The 20963-nt window shown below is 42.3% G+C and overlaps 1 protein-coding gene across 4 annotated transcripts in view; it reads left to right on the top strand.

Annotated features, from left to right (window-relative positions):
* Positions 1-1756: 1756 nt before the first annotated feature.
* The window catches only part of LOC118398376 (metabotropic glutamate receptor 1-like), a 51174-nt gene continuing 31967 nt past the window's right edge, over positions 1757-20963 (top strand). The window contains exons 1-3 of one of the 4 annotated variants that reach the window (XM_052470677.1): positions 1757-2047; positions 2930-3797; positions 7535-7787. In XM_052470677.1, coding sequence (XP_052326637.1) covers positions 3071-3797; positions 7535-7787 — 980 coding nt within the window. In that variant the 5' untranslated portion in view covers positions 1757-2047; positions 2930-3070. Of the gene's footprint in view, positions 2048-2096; positions 2613-2929; positions 3798-7534; positions 7788-20963 lie in introns of those variants that run through there. The other 3 variants (XM_035793648.2, XM_052470676.1, XM_052470675.1) reach the window with 3 other exon arrangements.

Genomic DNA, 20963 nt, shown 5'->3' with positions numbered 1-20963 from the left:
GTTAGGCTAACGGGATATGGTTGAGGGGGACAGTCACTGTGTGCAGTGATGTAAAGTACTTACGAATAATACTTTAAAGTACTACTGAAGTCGTTTTTTGGGGGTATCTGTACTTTACTTTACTATTTATATTTTTGACTACTTTAACTTCGGTACATTCCTTCATACAATCATGTACTTTTTTTTTTTTTTTTTTTTTTTTTTTTTTCTCCATGCATTTTCCCTGACACCCAAAAGTACTCGTTTCATTATGAATGCTTAGCAGGACAGAAAATGGTTCAATTCATACACTTATCGAGAGAACATCCCACGTCATCCCTACTACCTGTCATCTGGCAGACTCACTAAACACAAATGCTTTGTTTTTAAATTATGTCTGAGTGCTGGAGCGTTACCCCGGCTATCCGTAAAAAAAAATTTGAAATACAGATAATTGTGCCGTCTGGTTTGCTTAATATAATGAATTTTAAATTATACATTTACTTTTAATACTTAAGTATATTTTAGCAACTACATTCACTTTTGATACTTAAGTATATTTAAAATCAAATACTTTCAGACTTTTACTCAAGTAGTATTTTACCGGGTGACTTTTACTTTTACCTGAGTCATTTTCTATTAAGGTATCTTTACTTTTACTCAAGTATGAGAATTGTGCACTTTTTCCACCACTGACTGCGTGATAGTGACTTATAACGTTATTTCTGTGCGTTTTATGATGGGTCTGTCTGGTCTATGGTCACGCTTCTCATGGCGGTCGGGTACCATCTTCTATAACCTCCAATCTCTTAAATCCCGTTGACTCTTCTCAGCAGGCTATCAAAGAAGTAGGCTACATATAGGATAACACCGCATGACATCGGTTTCTAATAAGTGACGGTGTGTGTGTGTAATGGTGTATGTGTGAGTGTGAGAGAGATTTGTTCATCTCGATTTCATCTATCTATCACTCTCTCAGACACACACATAATTACGCTTGCTCTCCATGTTCACACTCCACAGGGCGCGTGTCAGGAAGATATGTTCTAGTGCGCTCGCCGGTTGTTTACTTATTAAACGCCTGCTGCTGCTGGCTCCCGGCGTGCCCACGCAACGCAGCCCTCTCTAGCCTTGTGGACTCCTTTTTCGTTTTTCCTAACGCTGTTTGATATATGTCGCCCAAACCCATTTATTGGTGGAGAGAATATGGCACAGAGAATATAGCACAGAAATGACCCAATTCTAAACAAAGCACCTCTCCACGATTTGGAAGACTAACACTGTTGACCTTCGGCAATTAACTCAATTTACATATTCTACGTTAGGCTTACAAGTAAGGTCTTCAACTTCAACTATAGGTTTTTCTACCCTTGAGGTGCTTCGTTAAAATATCACTATTTGGATTTAAGTCAGACAGTTCAGTCGACATATCTGGCACCCATCCGAATGTAGAGTTCAGATATTGGATCAGAAGATATATAGCCTATAGACAGATTAGCTAGGGTAGACCAGGACTAGTACAATGTTGGACTCTCATTCCTTAATAAGAAAAGTTCCATTTGATTGATGATTCCTCCATTATCTGGTCAACCATTGACAAAATAAATCAATGTATTCTCACACTGAGTGTTGTTGCTGTGAGACGGTCCAGTTGAGGCATGGGGTAATGGACCGGGTCACAATTCTGTAGACAAACACCATCTATATCAGCTGTCTAAGCGGCTTGCGCACTGCTTAACTCTCCAATGCGGCACCTCTCAGGTTCAGGCTGATTAACCCTGGCATGAATAATGACACGACTAACAATAAATTACCTGTAGTGGGATTTTAAACGCCTACAATTTTGCGCTATTAAGACTGCAGCTTTTATGACCCGGATTTTGAAATGTGGTAACAAACTGGCAGAGAGAGAAATGAGAAGAAGACGAGGAGGGGTGGGGGTTCTCGTGATCTCGCTGGAGGAGAGAAAAAAAACGTCCGCTCGAGCAATACAAACTCAACTATTACAGCCAAGGACCACGCCGCACAGAAGACGGAGCATGGCACGCGATATGTCTCGCAGATTCAGGTACGTCAGAAGTTCTTCCCCGAATTCATTTGAGAGAAGAGATGTGAACGCTAGAGCATGTGTCGGTTTTGATATGCTCCTGACACGGATTACCTTGTTATCATCCTTTTTCGATAATGGCATTTTATTGAATGTTTTTGATTCAGGCCACTGAGGGGTGTGGGCGATGAATTCGAATAGTTGAGGGTGGAAAATATTGCATGCTGCGCATTGGATCTTACAGAGCATGACAAGATACAATGTCTTGGAAATTCGATTTATGCTCAATTATAATTCTACGAGACTCAGTGCGACGTTGTTCAAAGCTCCATGTCATCAGACTGGGTATCAAGGATTTGTTCAGTCGTCTCTAATGAAAGGAATATACTTTGCCATTGATTGTTTAGGAACTCAATGAGATCCTTTCACGACCGTGGAAATATCTGCACATAGCTCCAGTACCCTACATAGTTTATCAGTAGCACCTACCTGTACGAAGGCGTTTCCTCAGTAATCCGCTGAGTTATAGTGAGCTCTCCAGGGTGCTGAAATGGGCTTCTCGGCAGCTCGGGTTTCTCAATGGACGGTGGGAGCGATAACATAATTGCCATTTATGGGATTAACGATAGTATTTATAGTTTGCAAAGGGGTAAGCCTTATATTAATGATAGTATATATAGTTTTCAAATGGGTAAGCCTTATTTCTAGAAGGAATGGTGTGTTGGCTAATAGGCTATGAACCTCATCAATCCAAGAATATCCTCCTGTTCATTGTGAGGGCCACCATTATTTTCAAACCCATGTAATGTAGAGACTATATGATAATTGAAACGATGCATATCTGTTGCTGCCTTCACATTCTTGCTTGATATTTTATGACAGTGTGTTTTGATCTCTCTTCAGGTGTGTTTGGATATGCTCGGGACGCTGTGTTCCCAAATCATGGTCACTGGGTTAAACGTGGATATACTGAGAGACAGCCAACGTTCCTGCTCAACTGCCAGGAGCAGATAGTATGCCCGCGTAGCTGGCGCCGCTCACGTGATGGGGGATATGGCAAGCGTAAAGATGGCTTTCCTCATGCTCCTGTGTCTCCCGACACTATTCTTTGATGTACTCGTGCTGTCCCACAAAAGCAGCATCTTTGAGCGATCGGCGGTCCCGCGGGCCACTCCCCGCTCCGTGGCCCGGATGGATGGAGACGTGATAATCGGGGCCCTCTTCTCCGTCCACCACCAGCCGTCCGCCGAAAAAGTGGCCGACCGAAAGTGCGGGGATGTCCGTGAGCAGTATGGCATCCAGCGGGTGGAGGCCATGTTCCACACCCTGGACAGGATCAACGCCGACCCTTTCCTGCTCCCCAACATCAGCCTGGGCTGTGAGATCCGGGACTCCTGCTGGCACTCCTCTGTGGCCCTGGAGCAGAGCATCGAGTTCATCCGGGATTCCCTAATCTCCATCCGGGACGACAAGGACGGCTCCAAGTGGTGCATCGACGGGGCGCCATCTAACCAGCCCCCGCCCTCCAAGAAACCCATTGCTGGGGTGATCGGGCCGGGCTCAAGCTCCGTGGCTATCCAGGTGCAGAACCTGCTGCAGCTCTTCAACATTCCCCAGATTGCTTATTCTGCGACCAGTATCGACCTGAGTGACAAGACGCTCTTTAAGTACTTCCTGCGGGTCGTGCCCTCTGACACACTCCAGGCCAGGGCCATGCTGGACATAGTCAAGCGCTACAACTGGACCTATGTGTCTGCAGTGCACACAGAGGGTGAGTCGCTCAACTCACTCAAAACAGGGTTCAACTTCTAGGATAGGATTAGACAAGTAGGCATAGTCGGACTAGCACAGATGTGGAGAGGTTTTGCACATGCTGTCAAATTGATTTTGTCTTGTCTCTGTTTGGGTTTGAAAAATCTGGGATTCTGACAAATAGGCCTAGCTATTTATATGGTGGTGGATTGTGAGCGTGGTTTGTAAACAGTTAAGCACTTGCTCCTAACTTTGTGTCCTCCCTGTATGTGCTTCTGTGTGCATTGCTTTGAAGGGAAACTGTTGAACTGGAATTCCCTCTCTCCAGACAAACCTATACATCCTGTGCAATATAACTATTCATACACACACCCCAGGTAAAATATGGGGTTGTGACCTATATTGGATGTACGTCACAACAATCTGGTCTTCTGCCTTTTATCACATCCACAGTCCAGCAACGCATCCAATCTCTCAAGCCACAATTCAGTCGTATTTTTGTCAATGTTCTCTGACTGAAAATGCATTTTGGTGTTTATTTGGATCTATTTATTTTAGAGACAATTAGATTGGACGCTAGATAGAAAAGATAATCAGTCAGCACTGCTCTCTCTCTCCTCTCTCCCTCTCTTTCTCTCTCTCTCCCAGGATGTTTAATTTGATGCTAATTCTATTCCATTACAAAATAACAGGCGGGCTCCATCATCTTCATTATTTGCATTTCTAAGCATGTCTTAATTAATCAACCAGCCTGTCCATATTTAACAGGGGCACTAATGGACTGTTTCCCCCCTGCATTTGTTGTTCGTGTGCTGTGTGGCGTACTATCAGGTTGGGGTTACAGGTAATGTATCTCTATGCGAGGAATCATATAAATAGAATCCGTCTGGTCCACCCATTTACATAACACTTGAAAGAAATGTCTGCTCTAGTAATTCTAATTCTATGGGTGTAATCAATACCTCCAAACGTCTCCCCCTGTTATGGATATCGATAGAAATAAATGTGTGTTATTTCTGTTCAGTTGTAGAGGAATTACTGTGTTGAGTGTGTTTCCATCATATTTAACCCATGGTTGTGAGGGATTTCTAAGCACCTCTGGCAATGCCCCTCAACGCTGGAAATATCAGCACATCGCAATAGCAGCCCACATTAGCTTCTCAGCAGCACCTGTCTGAATGCGTTATCGGTGGAGTTTGTCAGTGCACTGTCCATGGTGCTGAAATAGTTCATATACCAGAAGCACTCCACAACGCTTAAGTTTGAATCACATAAAACGCTTTCACCAGTTTTACCACAACTGTAATTGGGAGAAGATCAAATTAAATGTGAAGATGACTAAATTGTAGTTACAGGTAAATCTCTGCCATTAGCCGAGACTCCTCAGCCTAAACCTCAGTGAAATGTAACCAATGGAGTGATCAGGTAATGAATGATTGAAAGGCAGAGTGCATCTCTGCTCTGTAGTGGCCACTGATGAATTCTGGGAATTGTTAGAGGGATATGTGATAGACAGGCCCTAAAGGGAGGGTTGAACTCTGGATCACCTTGTAAAGGCAGACCCTAGAAACTAGTAGGGGAATCACAAGAATTCAGGGGTCACGGTCAGGTTGAAGGGCATGCAGGCAGAGCCAGGAGGTGAAGTGCCATGAGGTACAGCTAGGGGGTGCTAGGGATCTGACCTTCACCATGCCTGCTTGGTATAATATTGAGTGTATGGTAAGGTAAATCGTATTTTGTGCACTTTGAGGAATGGTTGTTGTTGTGAAAATTGTGGGGGCTGTGAGTTAAACAATTTAGTAAATGTGTTAATTGATATGAAAAATGTGACTAAAATGTCTCTTGCTAGACAGAAATCTTTAAATTGAAATCCTTTGAATTTAAGGGGTTTAGAATTGATCAACCATAAAATGAATTCACCTGTTCAGATAGCTTTAAACAGCAGTCACAACGACAGACAGCACCTCCCCATGCAGCCATCTCTCTCCACCACCTAAGACAAGTAAACATGCAGCATGTTGCCCATAGCAACAGCTAAGGATCTGCGATTGCATAAATTACCTGGCTAGATTAACATAAATCGTTTCAGTGAACGGGTGTCAATATACCTCTGCCTGCTTTCATCCATCCATCCCACCCTCCAACCTCAATCGAAAGAGAAAAATAATTGGATATCATGATTCCCATTTGCCATCAGGAAAATAAAACGAGGCCATTCAAAATATCATCAAAGGCTATGTTGGAAAACTAACAATTGTGGCCCAGTCTAATAGCATCCCTCGGGTAATGCATTAGTGTGTTGCCAATTCAGACCTCTTTTCCCTTTTCAAGCACAATCATACTGTCAAAAGAGCACAATGTGCTCAGGAAGATGCCTCAATTTTTCAGAATGAGACAGGTGTGTGTCAAGGCCATGAAAGCACTGCATTAACATTGCAGACAACATCTTTGATTGAAGCCAGCACTTTCAATATACACAATAAAACAGCCTCCTCTGTGCACAACTAGGGCTGTGTCCAAAGTGGCACCATATCCTCTATAGTGCAGTACTTTTGGCTCTGGTCAAAAGCAGTGCACTACATAGGGAATATGATGCAATTTCAGACGCAGCCTATGTATGTATGTCGGTGTAGGCCGTCATTGTCAATAAGAATTTGTTTTTAACTGACTTGCCTAGTTAAATAAAGGTTACACATGTAAAATAAGACAGCTTTGCAGAGCTTGATTAGGATGTCATCATAGGCAAATATAGCAGCACTCTACCCCATTCAGCATCCCTGATTGTGATCAGTAGCCATTTGACTCCCTTTTTATCTGGTTATATCAGAGGATGGATATGGACTGCAGCACAGTCACAGTCATTCACAGCCTGACGTGTCACAGTCATCAGACTACGACAGTAGTTTTAGCCTAAACTCCCGAACGGCGAGTGTGTGAGGCGTGTGTGTGTGATTTATTTTAGAATGCATTGTTTTGAATTATAATGACCCAACCAAAGCCGGGCGGGCAGGCAGATTGTCCTCATTGACGCCTTGCTCAATTAGAACTCGTCTCTCTATTTTGGCTTTCTATTGCTGGCACTAGTCACACAAAATAAAAAAATAAAATGTCATTCACTTTTTTCAAGCTTATTTTAATTGGAAGAGCTAGCTAAGGGTTGAAGCGTTGCCATACATGCTAAATATGACCAAATCATCCACTTATGGAAACACAACATCGCTATCAGCAAAGGTGATTAGAGATATGGACTATCCTGCTAACATACAGTCACTGCTCTCTCTGCCTGTCCCATCCCTTCCACCCACCTCGCTCCGCTTGCTCCGCCCGTCCGTTTCTGGTGAGTTTTCCGCTTTAGTGTGGCTGAATCCAGTCACTGTCAGCCTGCAGGGCCTTGATGAAGTGTATAGAGAAAGACTGAAATCGGTGCACACTGAAATAGACAGTGAAATAGATTGAGAGGCTTGGTTGAAATGAAAAGTATAGACAGTTAGTTACAACTCAGTGAAATAGATTGAGAGGCTTGGTAGAAATGAAAAGTAATGCTCATTGACTATATACTTTCTCATGATGATTCTGTGCTACGATTGTTCCCCAGTCCTCGATGGTGACTTTTTATGTAGGTCTTGTTTTCTATAACGACAAAGCCTCCATTGTAGATCAATGATGAGGATGTTTTTCCTTTTCCTGCTCCAAAATGGGTCAGTCATTTTGTGTGTCAAGTGGTGATTAACCCATCGGTTCATCCCTCCACCCTAGGAAACTACGGGGAGAGTGGCATGGAGGCCTTCAAGGAGCTGGCCTCCCAGGAGGGTCTGTGCATCGCCCACTCTGACAAGATCTACAGCAACGCCGGGGAGAAACACTTTGACCGCCTGCTTAAGAAACTCCGTGAACGTCTGCCCAAGGCCCGCGTGGTGGTGTGTTTTTGCGAGGGCATGACCGTGCGCGGCCTCCTCATGGCCATGAGACGTCTGGGTGTGGCTGGAGGAGAGTTCCTCCTCATTGGCAGGTAAGGCACATGGCTGTAAGGTACTTATTTTTGGGTAATGTGGTTTTTGTATGGTATTCAACGGCGGGTGCAGGGTGGTTTTGTGCTGCCTGCTTTCCGACACCCGTCACCAAGGCAACTAAGTGGAATTGGAGTAGATACCACTATTTCCAGTGAGAAATGGTCACCGGTAATGAATAATTTGTATCTCTGTCACAGATATAAAACTGCTTATATGATGCTGTGTCAGGGTGTAGATTTTGTACACCTTGATAATGGCTGAGAAGCCGGTGTTTGGAGGATATTCAATATAACTTTATTGGCCGGCCAACCGTGCCAATATATCCTCCAAACACCGGCTTCTAGGGCAATATCACTTTTGTAAGGGTTACCATCGTATTCAAATAATGATTGACATATTTTCATAAAAAAATGTATTTTGATGAATTTATTCATACTATTTCATCATTCCATGAGATACAGTCCAGACACAAATCTAGTGTTGCTACCCAAGCTGGCTGGTCGTTCGTTCTATCGGTTTGGTTGCCAGACTGGTTCCCAGTCTTTTTGTTCTAAATCTATGAACGCGACCCAATCATGGCACATCTTTGGACTTTCCCACATTATGTTGTGTTACAGCCTGAATTTAAAATGGATTACATTTAGATGTTTTTTTTGTCATTTGCATACACACATACCCCACAATGTCAAAGTGGAATTATGTTTTTCATTTTTTATTATTATTATTATTATTAATAATAATAAAAAAGTGTAAAGCTGAAATGTCTTGATTCAATAAATATTCAACCCCTTTGTTATAGCAAGCCTAAAAAAGTTCAGGAATAATAATGTGCTTAACGAGTCACATAATAAGTTGCATGGACTCACTCTATGTGCAATAATAGTGTTTTAACATGATTTTTGAATGACTAGCTCATCTCTGTACCCCACATATACAATTATCTGTAAGGTCCCTCAGTTGAGCAGTGATTTTCAAACACAGATTCAATGACAAAGACCAGGGAGGTTTTCAATGCATCGCAAAGAAGGGCACCTATTGGTAGATGGGTAAAAAAAAATAAGCATGGTGAAGTTCTTCATTCCACTTTGGATGGTGTATCAATACACCCAGTCACTACAAAGATACAGCGGTTCTTCCTAACTCAGTTGCCGGAGAGGAAGGACACCGTTCAGGGATTTCACCATGAGGCCAATTGTGACTTTAAAACAGTTGCAGAGTTTAATGGCTGTGATATGAGAAAACTGGGGATGGATCAACAACATTGTAGTTACTCCACAATACTAATCTAATTGACAGAGGAAAAACTGGTTCAGTCTGCTTTCCACTGGGAGATGAATTCACCTTTCAGCAGGACACTAACCTAAAACACAAGGCCAAATATACACTGCTTACCAAGTGAATTACCAAATGAATGTTCCTGAGTGGCCGAGTTACAGTTTTGACTTAAAATCTACCTGCAAATGTATAGCAAGACCTGAAAATGGTTGTCTAGCAATGATCCAATGTCGAGCAATGAACCAATTTGACAGAGCTTGAAGAATTTTGAAAAGAATAATGGGAAAATGTTGCACAATCCACCTGCGGAAGGCTCGAAGAGACTTACCCAGAAAGACTCACAGCTGTGGCAAAGGTGCTTCTACAAAGTATCGACTCAGGGGTGTGAATAAATCAAATCAAATTCTATTTGTCACATGTTCCGACTACAACCATACAGTGAAATGCTTACTTGCCCTTAACCAACAATGCATTTTTAAAAATAGCACCAAAAAAATAAATGAAAGTAACAAATGATTAAAGAGCAGCAGTAAAATAACAATAGCGAGGCTATATACAGGGGGTACCGGTACAGAGTCTATGTGCGGAGGCACCGGTTAGTCGAGGTAATTGAGGTAATATGTACATGTAGGTAGAGTTATTAACGTGATTATGCATCGATAATAACAGAGAGTAGAAGCAGTATAAAAGATGGGGGGAGGCAATGCAGATAGTCCATTTGATTAGATGTTCAGGGGTCTTATGGCTTGCGGGGTAGAAGCTCTTTAGAAGCCTCTTGGACCTAGACTTGGCACTCCGGTACCACTTGTAGCAGAGAGAACAGTCTACGACTAGGGTGGCTGGGGTCTTTGACAATTTTTAGGGCCCTCCTCTTGGACCCTCTATTTCTGAAACTATCCGCCGCCATTGTCGCAACCCCTATCACCAGCCTGTTCAACCTCTCTTTCATATCGTCTGAGATCCCCAAGGATTGGAAAGCTGCCGCAGTCATCCCCCTCTTCAAAGGGGGAGACACCCTGGACCCAAACTGTTACAGACCTATATCCATTCTGCCCTGCCTATCTAAGGTCTTCGAAAGCCAAGTCAACAAACAGGTCACTGACCATCTCGAATCCCACCGTATCTTCTCCGCTGTGCAATCTGGTTTCCGAGCCGGTCGCAGGTGCACCTCAGCCACACTCAAGGTACTAAACGATATCATAACCGCCATCGATAAAAGACAGTACTGTGCAGCCGTCTTCATCGACCTTGCCAAGGCTTTCGACTCTGTCAATCACCATATTCTTATCGGCAGACTCAGTAGCCTCATTTTTTCAGATGACTGCCTTGCCTGGTTCACCAATTAATTTGCAGACAGAGTTCAGTGTGTCAAATCGGAGGGCGTGCTGTCCGGTCCTCTGGCAGTCTATATGGGGGTGCCACAGGGTTCAATTCTCGGGCCGACTCTTTTCTATGTATATATCAATGATGTTGCTCTTGCTGCGGGCGATTCCCTGATCCACCTCTACGCAGACGACACCATCCTATATACTTTCGGCCCGTCATTGGACACTGTGCTATCTAACCTTCAAACAAGTTTCAATGCCATACAACACTCCTTCCGTGGCCTCCAACTGCTCTTAAACGCTAGTAAAACCAAATGCATGCTTTTCAACCGATCGCTGCCTGCACCCGCATGCCCGACTAGCATCACCACCCTGAATGGTTCCGACCTTGAATATGTGGACATCTATAGGTACCTAGGTGTCTGGCTAGACTGAAAACTCTCCTTCCAGACTCATATCAAACATCTCCAATTGAAAATCAAATCAAGAGTCGGCTTTCTATTCCGCAACAAAGCCTCCTTCACTCACGCTGCCAAGCTTACCCTAGTAAAACTGACTATCCTACCGATCCTCGACTTCGGCGATGTCATCTACAAAATTGCTTCCAACACTCTACTCAGCAAACTGGATGCAGTTTATCACAGTGCCTTCCGTTTTGTCACTAAAGCACCTTATACCACCCACCACTGCGACTTGTATGCTCTAGTCGGCTGGCCCTCGCTACATATTCGGCGCCAGACCCACTGGCTCCAGGTCATCTACAAGGCCATGCTAGGTAAAGCTCCGCCTTATCTCAGTTCACTGGTCACGATGGCAACACCCATCCGTAGCATGCGCTCCATCAGGTGTATCTCACTGATCATCCCTAAAGCCAACACCTCATTCGGCCGCCTTTCGTTCCAGTACTCTGCTGCCTGTGACTGGAACGAATTGCAAAAATCGCTGAAGTTGGAGACTTTTATCTCCCTCACCAACTTCAAACATCAGCTATCTGAGCAGCTACCCGATCGCTGCAGCTGTACATAGTCTATTGGTAAATAGCCCACCCATTTTCACCTACGTCATCCCCACAGTTTTTATTTATTTACTTTTCTGCTCTTTTGCACACCAATATCTCTACCTGTACATGATCATCTGATCATTTATCACTGCAGTGTTAATCTGCAAAATTGTAATTATTCGCCTACCTCCTCATGCCCTTTGCACACATTGTATATAGACTCCCCTTTTTTTCTACTGTGTTATTGACTTGTTAATTGTTTACTCCATGTGTAACTTCTGTGTTGTCTGTTCACATTGCTATGCTTTATCTTGGCCAGGTCGCAGTTGCAAATGAGAACTTGTTCTCAACTAGCCTACCTGGTTAAATAAAGGTGAAATAAATAAATAAATAAATAAAAAATAAAAAACCGCCTGGTATAGAGGTCCTGGATGGCTGGAAGCTTGGCCCCAGTGATGTACTGGGCCGTACACAGTACCCTCTGTAGTGCCTTGAAGTTGGAGGCCGAGCAGTTGCCATACCAGGCAGTGATGCAACCCGTCAGGATGCTCTCGATGGTGCAGCTGTAGAACCTTTTGAGTATCTATTGACCCATGCCAAATCTTTTCAGTCTCCTGAGGGGGAATAGGTTTTGTTGTTCCCTCTTCACGACTGTCTTGGTGTGCTTGGACCATGTTAGTTTGTTGATGATGTGGACGCCAAGGAACTTGAAGCTCTCAACCTGCGCCACCACAGCCCTGTCGATGACAATGGGGGCGTGCTCTGTCCTTCTTTTCCTGTAGTCCACAATCATCTCCTTTGTCTTGATCACGTTGAAGGAGAGGTTGTTGTCCCGGCACCACACGGTCAGGTCTCTGACCTCCTCCCTATATGCTGTCTCCTCGTTGTCGGTGATCTGACCTACCATTGTTGTGTCCTCTGCAAACTTAATGATGGTGTTGGAGTCGTGCCTAGCCATTGCTTCCTAGCAAGACAACTTCAGCTAACACAATCACGTCAAACAGTGCAGCCAGAATAATATCAAAGAAGCTGCATTTGCGTTTGTTTAAACTGTTTTGTGGTGATTTTTTTGGGGGAGACATCCATAACGATGAGGTAATGATGCGCAATTTCGCCTGGCATAGAACATTTGCTCTCTCACCAGGCCATTGTTCAGAAGAGATAGCCAACTACACATCTAACACAATCATTTCAAACATGTTTTTTATTGACATTTCTTTGTATGTATCGATTAAAATGATGCTTTTTTTACAGTGTAGATCTAGTATATACTGTAAATTGCCTAGCTGGGCTGATGAGACAGTGAATTGTACAATCAGATGGACAAAGTAAATAGGCATTTCAACGTCATAGATTTAGATGGTGGTAATTTGTGGAATACCTGTTTTATAATTTAGGATAATCACCCATATCCACTACATAAAACAATCCATAGAATAAGGAACTATCCGTAACACATACTGTACTGTGTCAATATGCCAGTATGAAAATAAAGACATGATTTGTTTGATTATTTTTTATTGTTTACCTTTACAAATACATCAACAAAGCTTCCAGTTGCTCTTTGAAGTCGAGTCAGTCCCTCCCCCCCTCAATCGAATTAATTTCAATTCAAGGGGCTTCATTGGCATGGGAAACACATGTTTACATTGACAAAGCAAGTGAAATAGATAATAAACCAAAGTGAAATAAACGATAAAAAATGTACAGTAAACATTACACTCACAAAAGTTACAAAAGAAGAAAGACATTTCAAATGTTTTATTATGTCTATATGCAGTGTTGTAAAGATGTGCAAATAGTAAAAAAAAGATTCAAATAAATGCAATAAATATGGGTTGTACTTACAATGGTGTTTGTTCATCACTGGTTTCCCTTTTCTTGTAGCAACAGGTCACAAATCTTGCTGCTGTGATTGCACACTGTGATATTTCACCCAGTAGATATGGGAGTTGATGGTAAATTTGGGTCTGTGTAATCTGAGGGAAATATGTGTCTCTAATATGGTCATACATTTGGCAGGAGGTTAGGAAGTGCAGCTCAGTTTCCACCTCATTTTGTGGGCAGTGTGCATATAGCCTGTCTTCTCTTGAGAGCCAGGTCTGCCTATGGGGACCTTTCTCGATAGCAAGGCTATGCTCACTAAGTCTATAGTCAAAGCCTCTCTCGCTCTCTTCCCCCACACCCTGTCTATCGTCTGATGGGCTCTTCCTTGTGACAGAGGGCATTGACATTGGTGTCTGAGAGGCTCTCTAGTGTCAACACTGGGTGACTCTGAGTGACTCCAGCTGTAATCACTTTCATTAGAAGAAGAATAGGGGAGAAGGGCAGAGCAGCATTCACAGTGTGACAACCACACATTACACCATCAAGACCTTCAAAGACAAGGACACTCCTCTGTTGTCGTCAAAAGATATGCCTAAAACTTGACCTCCACTTCCATCGCCACTATTTTTATTGCAAGATACTGTCTATTTCTTAAAGATGTTTGGGGATGGAGGTTGTTGTAGGGCATTGGTCCTTCTGACTATCAGGCTTGTGTCTGAGGAGGACATTGATGAGACAGAATGATAGGTAGGGAGTAGATTCAGAGCCAGTTTAAGCACCGTTCTCAGTGGATTTGCCAAACTCTTCTCAAATGCTTCTCAAACACTGCTCCATCACCAGGTTTATCTTCTTGGAGAGCCCTTCTGTTCCTCCTCTTATCTAGCTAGACAAGACAAACTCTTCTCAAATGCTTCTCAAACACTGCTCCATCACCAGGTTTATCTTCTTGGAGAGCCCTTCTGTTCCTCCTCTTATCTAGACAAGACAAACTCTTCTCAAATGCTTCTCAAACACTGCTCCATCACCAGGTTTATCTTCTTGGAGAGCCTTTCTGTTCCTCCTCTTATCTAGACAAGCACACTCCTCTGGAGGCTGTTATCTCTAGGGAAGGAAATGGAGGGAAATCAGTTTCTGCTCCATGGTTGCCGTGGCGCCTAGTGGCAGCCTTGGTAGTTTACTCCTGCGAATTTCTTAGCTTCATTTGTTTTTATCTGCCCTCTTGGTTGCACATAATAATGAGGAGACTGTTGAAAAGGCCTTAAGCAGCTAACTGACTAAAGGGTAGCCATGTTCATGGAGACAGAGACCATGAGGACCCTGGCAACATTTCTGATACAGTGCCACTATGACTATGATTGTATCTCATGGTTCAGTGGCATAACAAAAAAACTTCAAATGGCCCAAAACAAACTGCTGAGAATTATACTCAAGCTCAGCCCTAGGATGCACATTGGTCCTAATCATTTCAGGGAAATGAGCTGTCTACCAGTAGATCTCCATGTGGTGCAGATTAAACTGTTCATGGATTTCAAAGGTCCTGAACGATATTAGGATGAAACCCGTTCAAAGTAGGGTGACCCATTTATGAAAAATGACTGTAGCTGGTACATTGATAAAGTTTGGTCAATTACGATCATGTCACGCATGTGCAGTACACATTTCGAGTGAAGTCACGATATCAATTGTGGAGAATTGATAGAGCGATGGTGGGTCTTGCCAGGAAGCTAATCCTGAAGATGGATGCTGTACCATCATTGACAGTGGATCTTGCAAGTATCAGAGTTTGATGAGTCTGACATGGTAGCAGACATTTTGTGGGGGATCAGGGGACTAACGTCAGATAATGCAACTGGCTGTGACTGCTTAGACTTGTGAATGGTATATTTTCTGTAACACACCTGATAGTCACTATATGCTTTTTGTTCTTCCATCCCTAAGCCCCCTACATTGACTCTTAGAAGTGCCAGCACACGGCTGGCACAAAGGAATGTTGGCCAAAAGGTGTTGCAGTGTGTACAGTATTTGTAATTTACCCCTGAAAATCATATTTTGGCATTCCATTGTGTGGGTTGTTGTCTTACAGTTGATGTAATTAATTCAGGCTAATCATGTCTTTCCACTATCATCAAGCTGTAATGGTAGACATTTTGGAAAATATTCAACCTACTCTGTAGGATTTCAGTGATACAAAATCAGTTTTCCCAAGGCAGAGAAGGGGGGGACATGCTGTGAAGTCATAGTTATTCATTTCAAATCTGCATCAAATTGAGCATTTCAGGCACACAAAACACTGAAAAGTTCCCCAAAAAAACTGTACGACCAAATATTGCATATTTGAATTTGAGTACTTAAAAAACACCAGAAAACACACTGTAGAATGAGTAGATCACTACATCAATGAATTGATAGCATCATAACTTGGGGAATTTAAGGAAATTATAATTTAAGGAAATTCAATTCACTACCATTTAACAAACATTTCTCTCTTCAAAAACATTACCGGCTACGGAGACAGGGTTCTTGATTTTCTCTTCAACGAGGTCACTCTTGATCCAGTTACGTCCAGTTGAAGTCGGAAGTTTACATACACCTTAGCCAAATACATTTAAACTCAGTTTTTCACAATTCCTGACATTTAATCCTAGTAGAAATTCCCTGCCTTAGGTCAGTTAGGATCACCACTTTATTTTAAAGAATGTGAAATGTCAGAAAAATAGTAGAGAGTGATTTATTTCAGCTTTTATTTCTTTCGTCACATTCCCAGTGGGTCAGAAGTTTACATAAACTCAATTAGCATTTGGTAGCATTGCCTTTAACTTTTTTAACTTGGATCAAACATTTCGGGAAGCCTTCCACAAGCTTCCCACAATAAATTGGGTCAATTTTGTCCCATTCCTCCTGACAGAGCTGGTGTAACTGAGTCAGGTTTGTAGGCCTCCTTGCTCGCACACGCTTTTTCAGTTCTGCCCACACATTTTCTATAGGATTGAGGTCAGGGCTTTGTGATGCCCACTCCAATACCTTTACTTTGTTGTCCTTAAGCCATTTTGCCATAACTTTGAGAGTATGCTTGGGGTCATGGTCCGTTTGGATGACCCATTTGCACACCAAGCTTTAACTTCCTGACTGATGACTTGAGATGTAGCTTCAATATATCCACATAAATTTACTTCCTCATGATGCCATGTAGTTTGTGAAGTGCAACAGTCCATCCTGCCTGCAAAGCACCCCCACAACATGATGCTGCCACCCTGTGCTTCACGGTTGGGATGGTGTTCTTCGGCTTGCAAGCCTCCCTCTTTTTCCTCCAAACATAACGATGGTCATTATGGCCAAACAGTTCTATTTTTGTTTCATCAGACCAGAGGACATTTCCACAAAAAGTACAATCTTTGTCCCATGTGCAGTTGCAAACCGTAGTCTTTTTTATGCTGGTTTTGGACCAGTGGCTTCTTCCTTGCTGAGTGGTCTTTCAGGTTATGTTGATATAGGACTTGTTTTACTGTGGATATAGATACTTTTGGACTTGTTTCCTCCAGCATCTTCACAAGGTCCTTTGCTGCTGTTCTGGGATTGATTTGCACTTTTCGCACCAAATAGCGTTCATCTCTAGGAGACAGAACACATCTCCTTCCTGTGCCGTATGATGGCTGCGTGGTCCCATTGTGTTTATACTTGCATACTATTGTTTGTACAGATAAAGTGGTACCGTTTGGAAATTGCTCCCAAGGATGAACCAGACTTTTGGAGGCCTACATTTCTTTTGAGGTTTTGGCTGATTTCTTTTGATTTTCCCATGATGTCAAGCAAAGAGGCACTGAGTTTGAAAGTAGGCCTTGAAATAGATCCACGGGTACACCCCTAATTTACTCAAATGATGTCAATTAGCCTATCAGAAGCTTCTAAAGCCATGACATAATTTTCTGGAATTTCACAATCTGTTTAAAGGCACAGTCAACTTAGTGTATGTAAACTTCTGACCCACTGGAATTGCGATACAGCGAATTATAAGTGAAATAATCTGTCTGTAAACAATAGTTGGAAAAATGACTTGTGTCATGCACACAGTAGATGTCCTAACCGACTTGCCAATGCTATAGTTTGTTAAAAAGAAATTTGTGGAGTTGTTGATAACGAGTTTTAATGACTCCAACCTAAGTGAATGTAAACTTCCAACTTCAACTGTATGTGGGGAAGCTGTATGAGCTGTCCATGCCGGTACCCCTGTCTGCCCAGTGTGAGAGGACTGACAAAGAGCAGCCCTAGGCTGGATTTGTCTCCCTTTTCATTCTTGGGGGTGACTTAAGCCAAGTGGGTGACTGCCTGCTTTATTGAAGCCAAGCCTGCTTTATTGAAGTGGTGTTCATGGGTCTCCCTCCTCTCCCGCTCTCCTCCCCATCAATCTCTGTAGTTGGTTGCATTAACTTTTACGTGATATCACATTTTGTTCCTTTGTATAGTTTTTTTTTTCAAGCATTCGGACGGGAGATGAGTGTTACAAATTGTACGAATCAATAGGTCCTGCACACTGTAGGGCAGTGCCTTGCGAATATATTCACCCCCGTTGGCATTTTTCCTATTTTGTTGTCTTACAACCTGAAATAAAAATAGATTTTTGGGGCATTTGTATCATTTGATTTACACCAACATGCCTCTCACTTCGAAGATGCAAAATATTTTTATTGTGAAACAAACAAGAAATAAAAAAATAAAAAAAACTTGAGTGTGCATAACTATTCACCCCAAAGGCTTTTTAGAGACACATTTTGCAGCAATTACAGCTGCATGTCTCTTGGGGTATGTCTCTGTAAGCTTAGCACATCTAGTCACAGGGATTTTTGCCCATTCTTCAAGGCAAAACTGCTCCAGCTCCTTCAAGTTGGATGGGTACTGTTGGTGTACAGCAATCTGTAAGTCATACCACAGATTCTCAATTGGATTGAGGTCTGAGTTGACTAGGCCATTCAAAAGAAATGTAAATGTTTCCCCTTGAACCACTCAAATGTTGCTTTAGCAGTATGCTTAGGGTCATTGTCCTGCTGGAAGGTGAACCTCCGTCCCAGTGCAAATCTCTGGAAGACTGAAACAGGTTTCCCTCAAAAATGTCCCTGTATTTTGCGCCATCCATTATTGCTTCAATTTTGACCAGGTTCCCAGTCCCTGCCGGCTAAAAACATCCCCACAGCAAGATGTGGCCACCACTATGCTTGGGGGGTGGTATTCTCTGGGTTATGAGAGGTTTTGGGTTTGCGCCATACATAGCATTTTCCTTGATTGTCAAAAAGCTCAATTTTAGTCTCATCTGACATCATCTCTCTCATCTCATCAAAGCTTCTTCCATATGTTTGGGGAGTCTCCCACACGCCTTTTGGCGAACACCAAACGTGTTTGCTTGTTTTTTCAATAAGCAATGGCTTTTTTCTGGCCACTCTTCTGTAAAGCCCAGCTCTGTGGAGTGTACGGCTTAAAGTGGTCCTATGGACAGATACTCCAATCTCCGCTGTGGAGCTTTGCAGCTCCTTCAGGCTCTTTTTTGCCTCTCTGATTAATGCCCTCCTTGCCTGGTCCGTGAGTTTTGGTGGACTGCCCTCTCTTGGCAGGTTTGTTGTGGTGGCATATTCTTTCAATTTTTTAATAATGGATTTAATGGTGCTCCATGGGATGTTCAAAGTTTCTGATATTTTTTTATAACCCAACCCTGATCTGTACTTCTCCACAACTTAGTCCCTGACCTGTTTGGGGAGTTCCTTGTTCTTCATGGTGCCACTTGCTTTGTTGTGCCCCTTGCTTAGTGCTGTTGCAGACTCTGGGCCTTTCAGAACAGGTGTATATACAGTATGCATGCATCACTTTTCCGTTTGTTTAAAAAAAAATCATTAAAGTAATTTTTTCATTTCACTTCAGCAATTTGGAGTATTTTGTGTATGTCCATTACATGAAATCCAAATAAAAAAATCTATTTAAAGGTTGTAATACAACAAAATAGGAAAAATGCAGAGGGGGAGGAATAATTTTGCAAGGCACTGTATGTTAGGCTTATGGCTCTAATATTTGTTTTATGCCAAATTACCTTTATTTCTCACCTTTGTTTCTCATGAGTGTTCATGTTGATAAATATTTTGTCTATGCTGGCCTATTGTAAAATGTCAAATGCCCAGTGGAGGCTCCTCAGAGGAGAAAGGGGAGGACCATCCTCCTCAGTGAATTTCATAAAAATAAAACATTTAAAAAGTTATCCTTTTTAGATAAAACTATACTAAATATAATCATCTCACGAAAGAATTGATTAAAACACACTATTTTGCAAAGGTCTACAGTAGCCTCAACAGCATTGTGTAGAGTAGCACCATAGTCCACCAAAGGTTTTTGCGCCTGGTCACAGACCGCTGATGTGCTGTGCACTGAAGTCCACAAGCAAAGGGAAAAGGTGAGAGGAGGAGTGTGCATAGATACAAGATGTAATTATGCAAAATTATCATGCTGTTTGTATGTTTGTTTGTTTTTTTAAATATCCAAAACATAAAATATACTTGCAGTGAAACCGCTCAACAACTACATCACACCAGTCATCCAACAGACTCCAATTCAGAGCGACACACAGAAACATTCAGGGTCAATGACCTGCTCAAGGGCACGTTGACAGATCTTCCACCAGGTCAAAAAGCATGAACCTGAACTCTCCAAGATCCCCCCACAGTTCCCCAATAGCTGTCCCTCAACCATTCGAGATGCCCCCCCCAAAAGAAAGAAAGAAAGAAAAAATACAATGAATTCCAATTCCCCACCCCCAATAAACCCCCAATGCGCCAACAACTAAGAGAATGAACTAAAGAGAAAAAAGAAAAAGACAGAAGAAAACAGCAAATAACAATGCAAAAAAGGACATCAAGGACAACTAAAATTATAACAGCAATGCCAACTGTATCTGTTTGTGTGCATGTCTGGCACTATTACATGTATGTGTGTGGTTTTGTATGCGTTTATTTTAATGATAGTGTGTGTGTATGCATGTGTACAAACACCTGCATGGCATCAGCCTCAGGCAAACCGTCATTAGCTGTAAAAACACTGCCTCTCAGTGTCATTCAAACACACTTTTTTATTATGTTTTATTTTGACTATTTTTTACTTTTATCTTTATTTTTTATATTTTTTTATAATATGTTTATTATTTTACAATAAAAATCAAATAAAAAAGACAGCAATACTAACAATGACATTCATTGTACTGTTGAATGGGATGGCCAATTTAGAGGACAAAACAAAACTTAACTCACACATACACAATTGTTAACATCCTGGTCCGCACAGCAACTCCACTCCCACTTGTCTCTAATTCCACATCCCAACCCTTAGCTTCCCTCAGCCCATCCTACCTTGCCCATGGCCACCCTCTTTGGATTTTTACACGACATATATCTTTCAACTATTCTGTGATGTTTAATGTACAATTTCAATCTATCTAATCGAATAGAATCTACAGATTGCGAGTTGAAGATAAATGCTTTTACTAAGAGTATTAGTATATTAGTAATTGACTGACCCGGTCTCTCCACATCTCCAAACAGTACTATGTCTAGGTAACATTTTAGATCAATGCTATTTTCAGCCATTCCTGAACTTGAGACCAGAAACCGGCTACCTGAGGGTAATACCAAAATAAATGGTCTCATGATTCTGTATCCTCACAACAAAATCCCTGATTGACAGCTGTCCCTGATTGAGAACCATAACCAGCCAAAAACAAA

This window comes from Oncorhynchus keta, chromosome 19 (genome assembly GCF_023373465.1).
Source record: "Oncorhynchus keta strain PuntledgeMale-10-30-2019 chromosome 19, Oket_V2, whole genome shotgun sequence".
NCBI lineage: Eukaryota > Metazoa > Chordata > Actinopteri > Salmoniformes > Salmonidae > Oncorhynchus > Oncorhynchus keta.
This window is presented reverse-complemented; position numbering and strand designations above follow the sequence as displayed.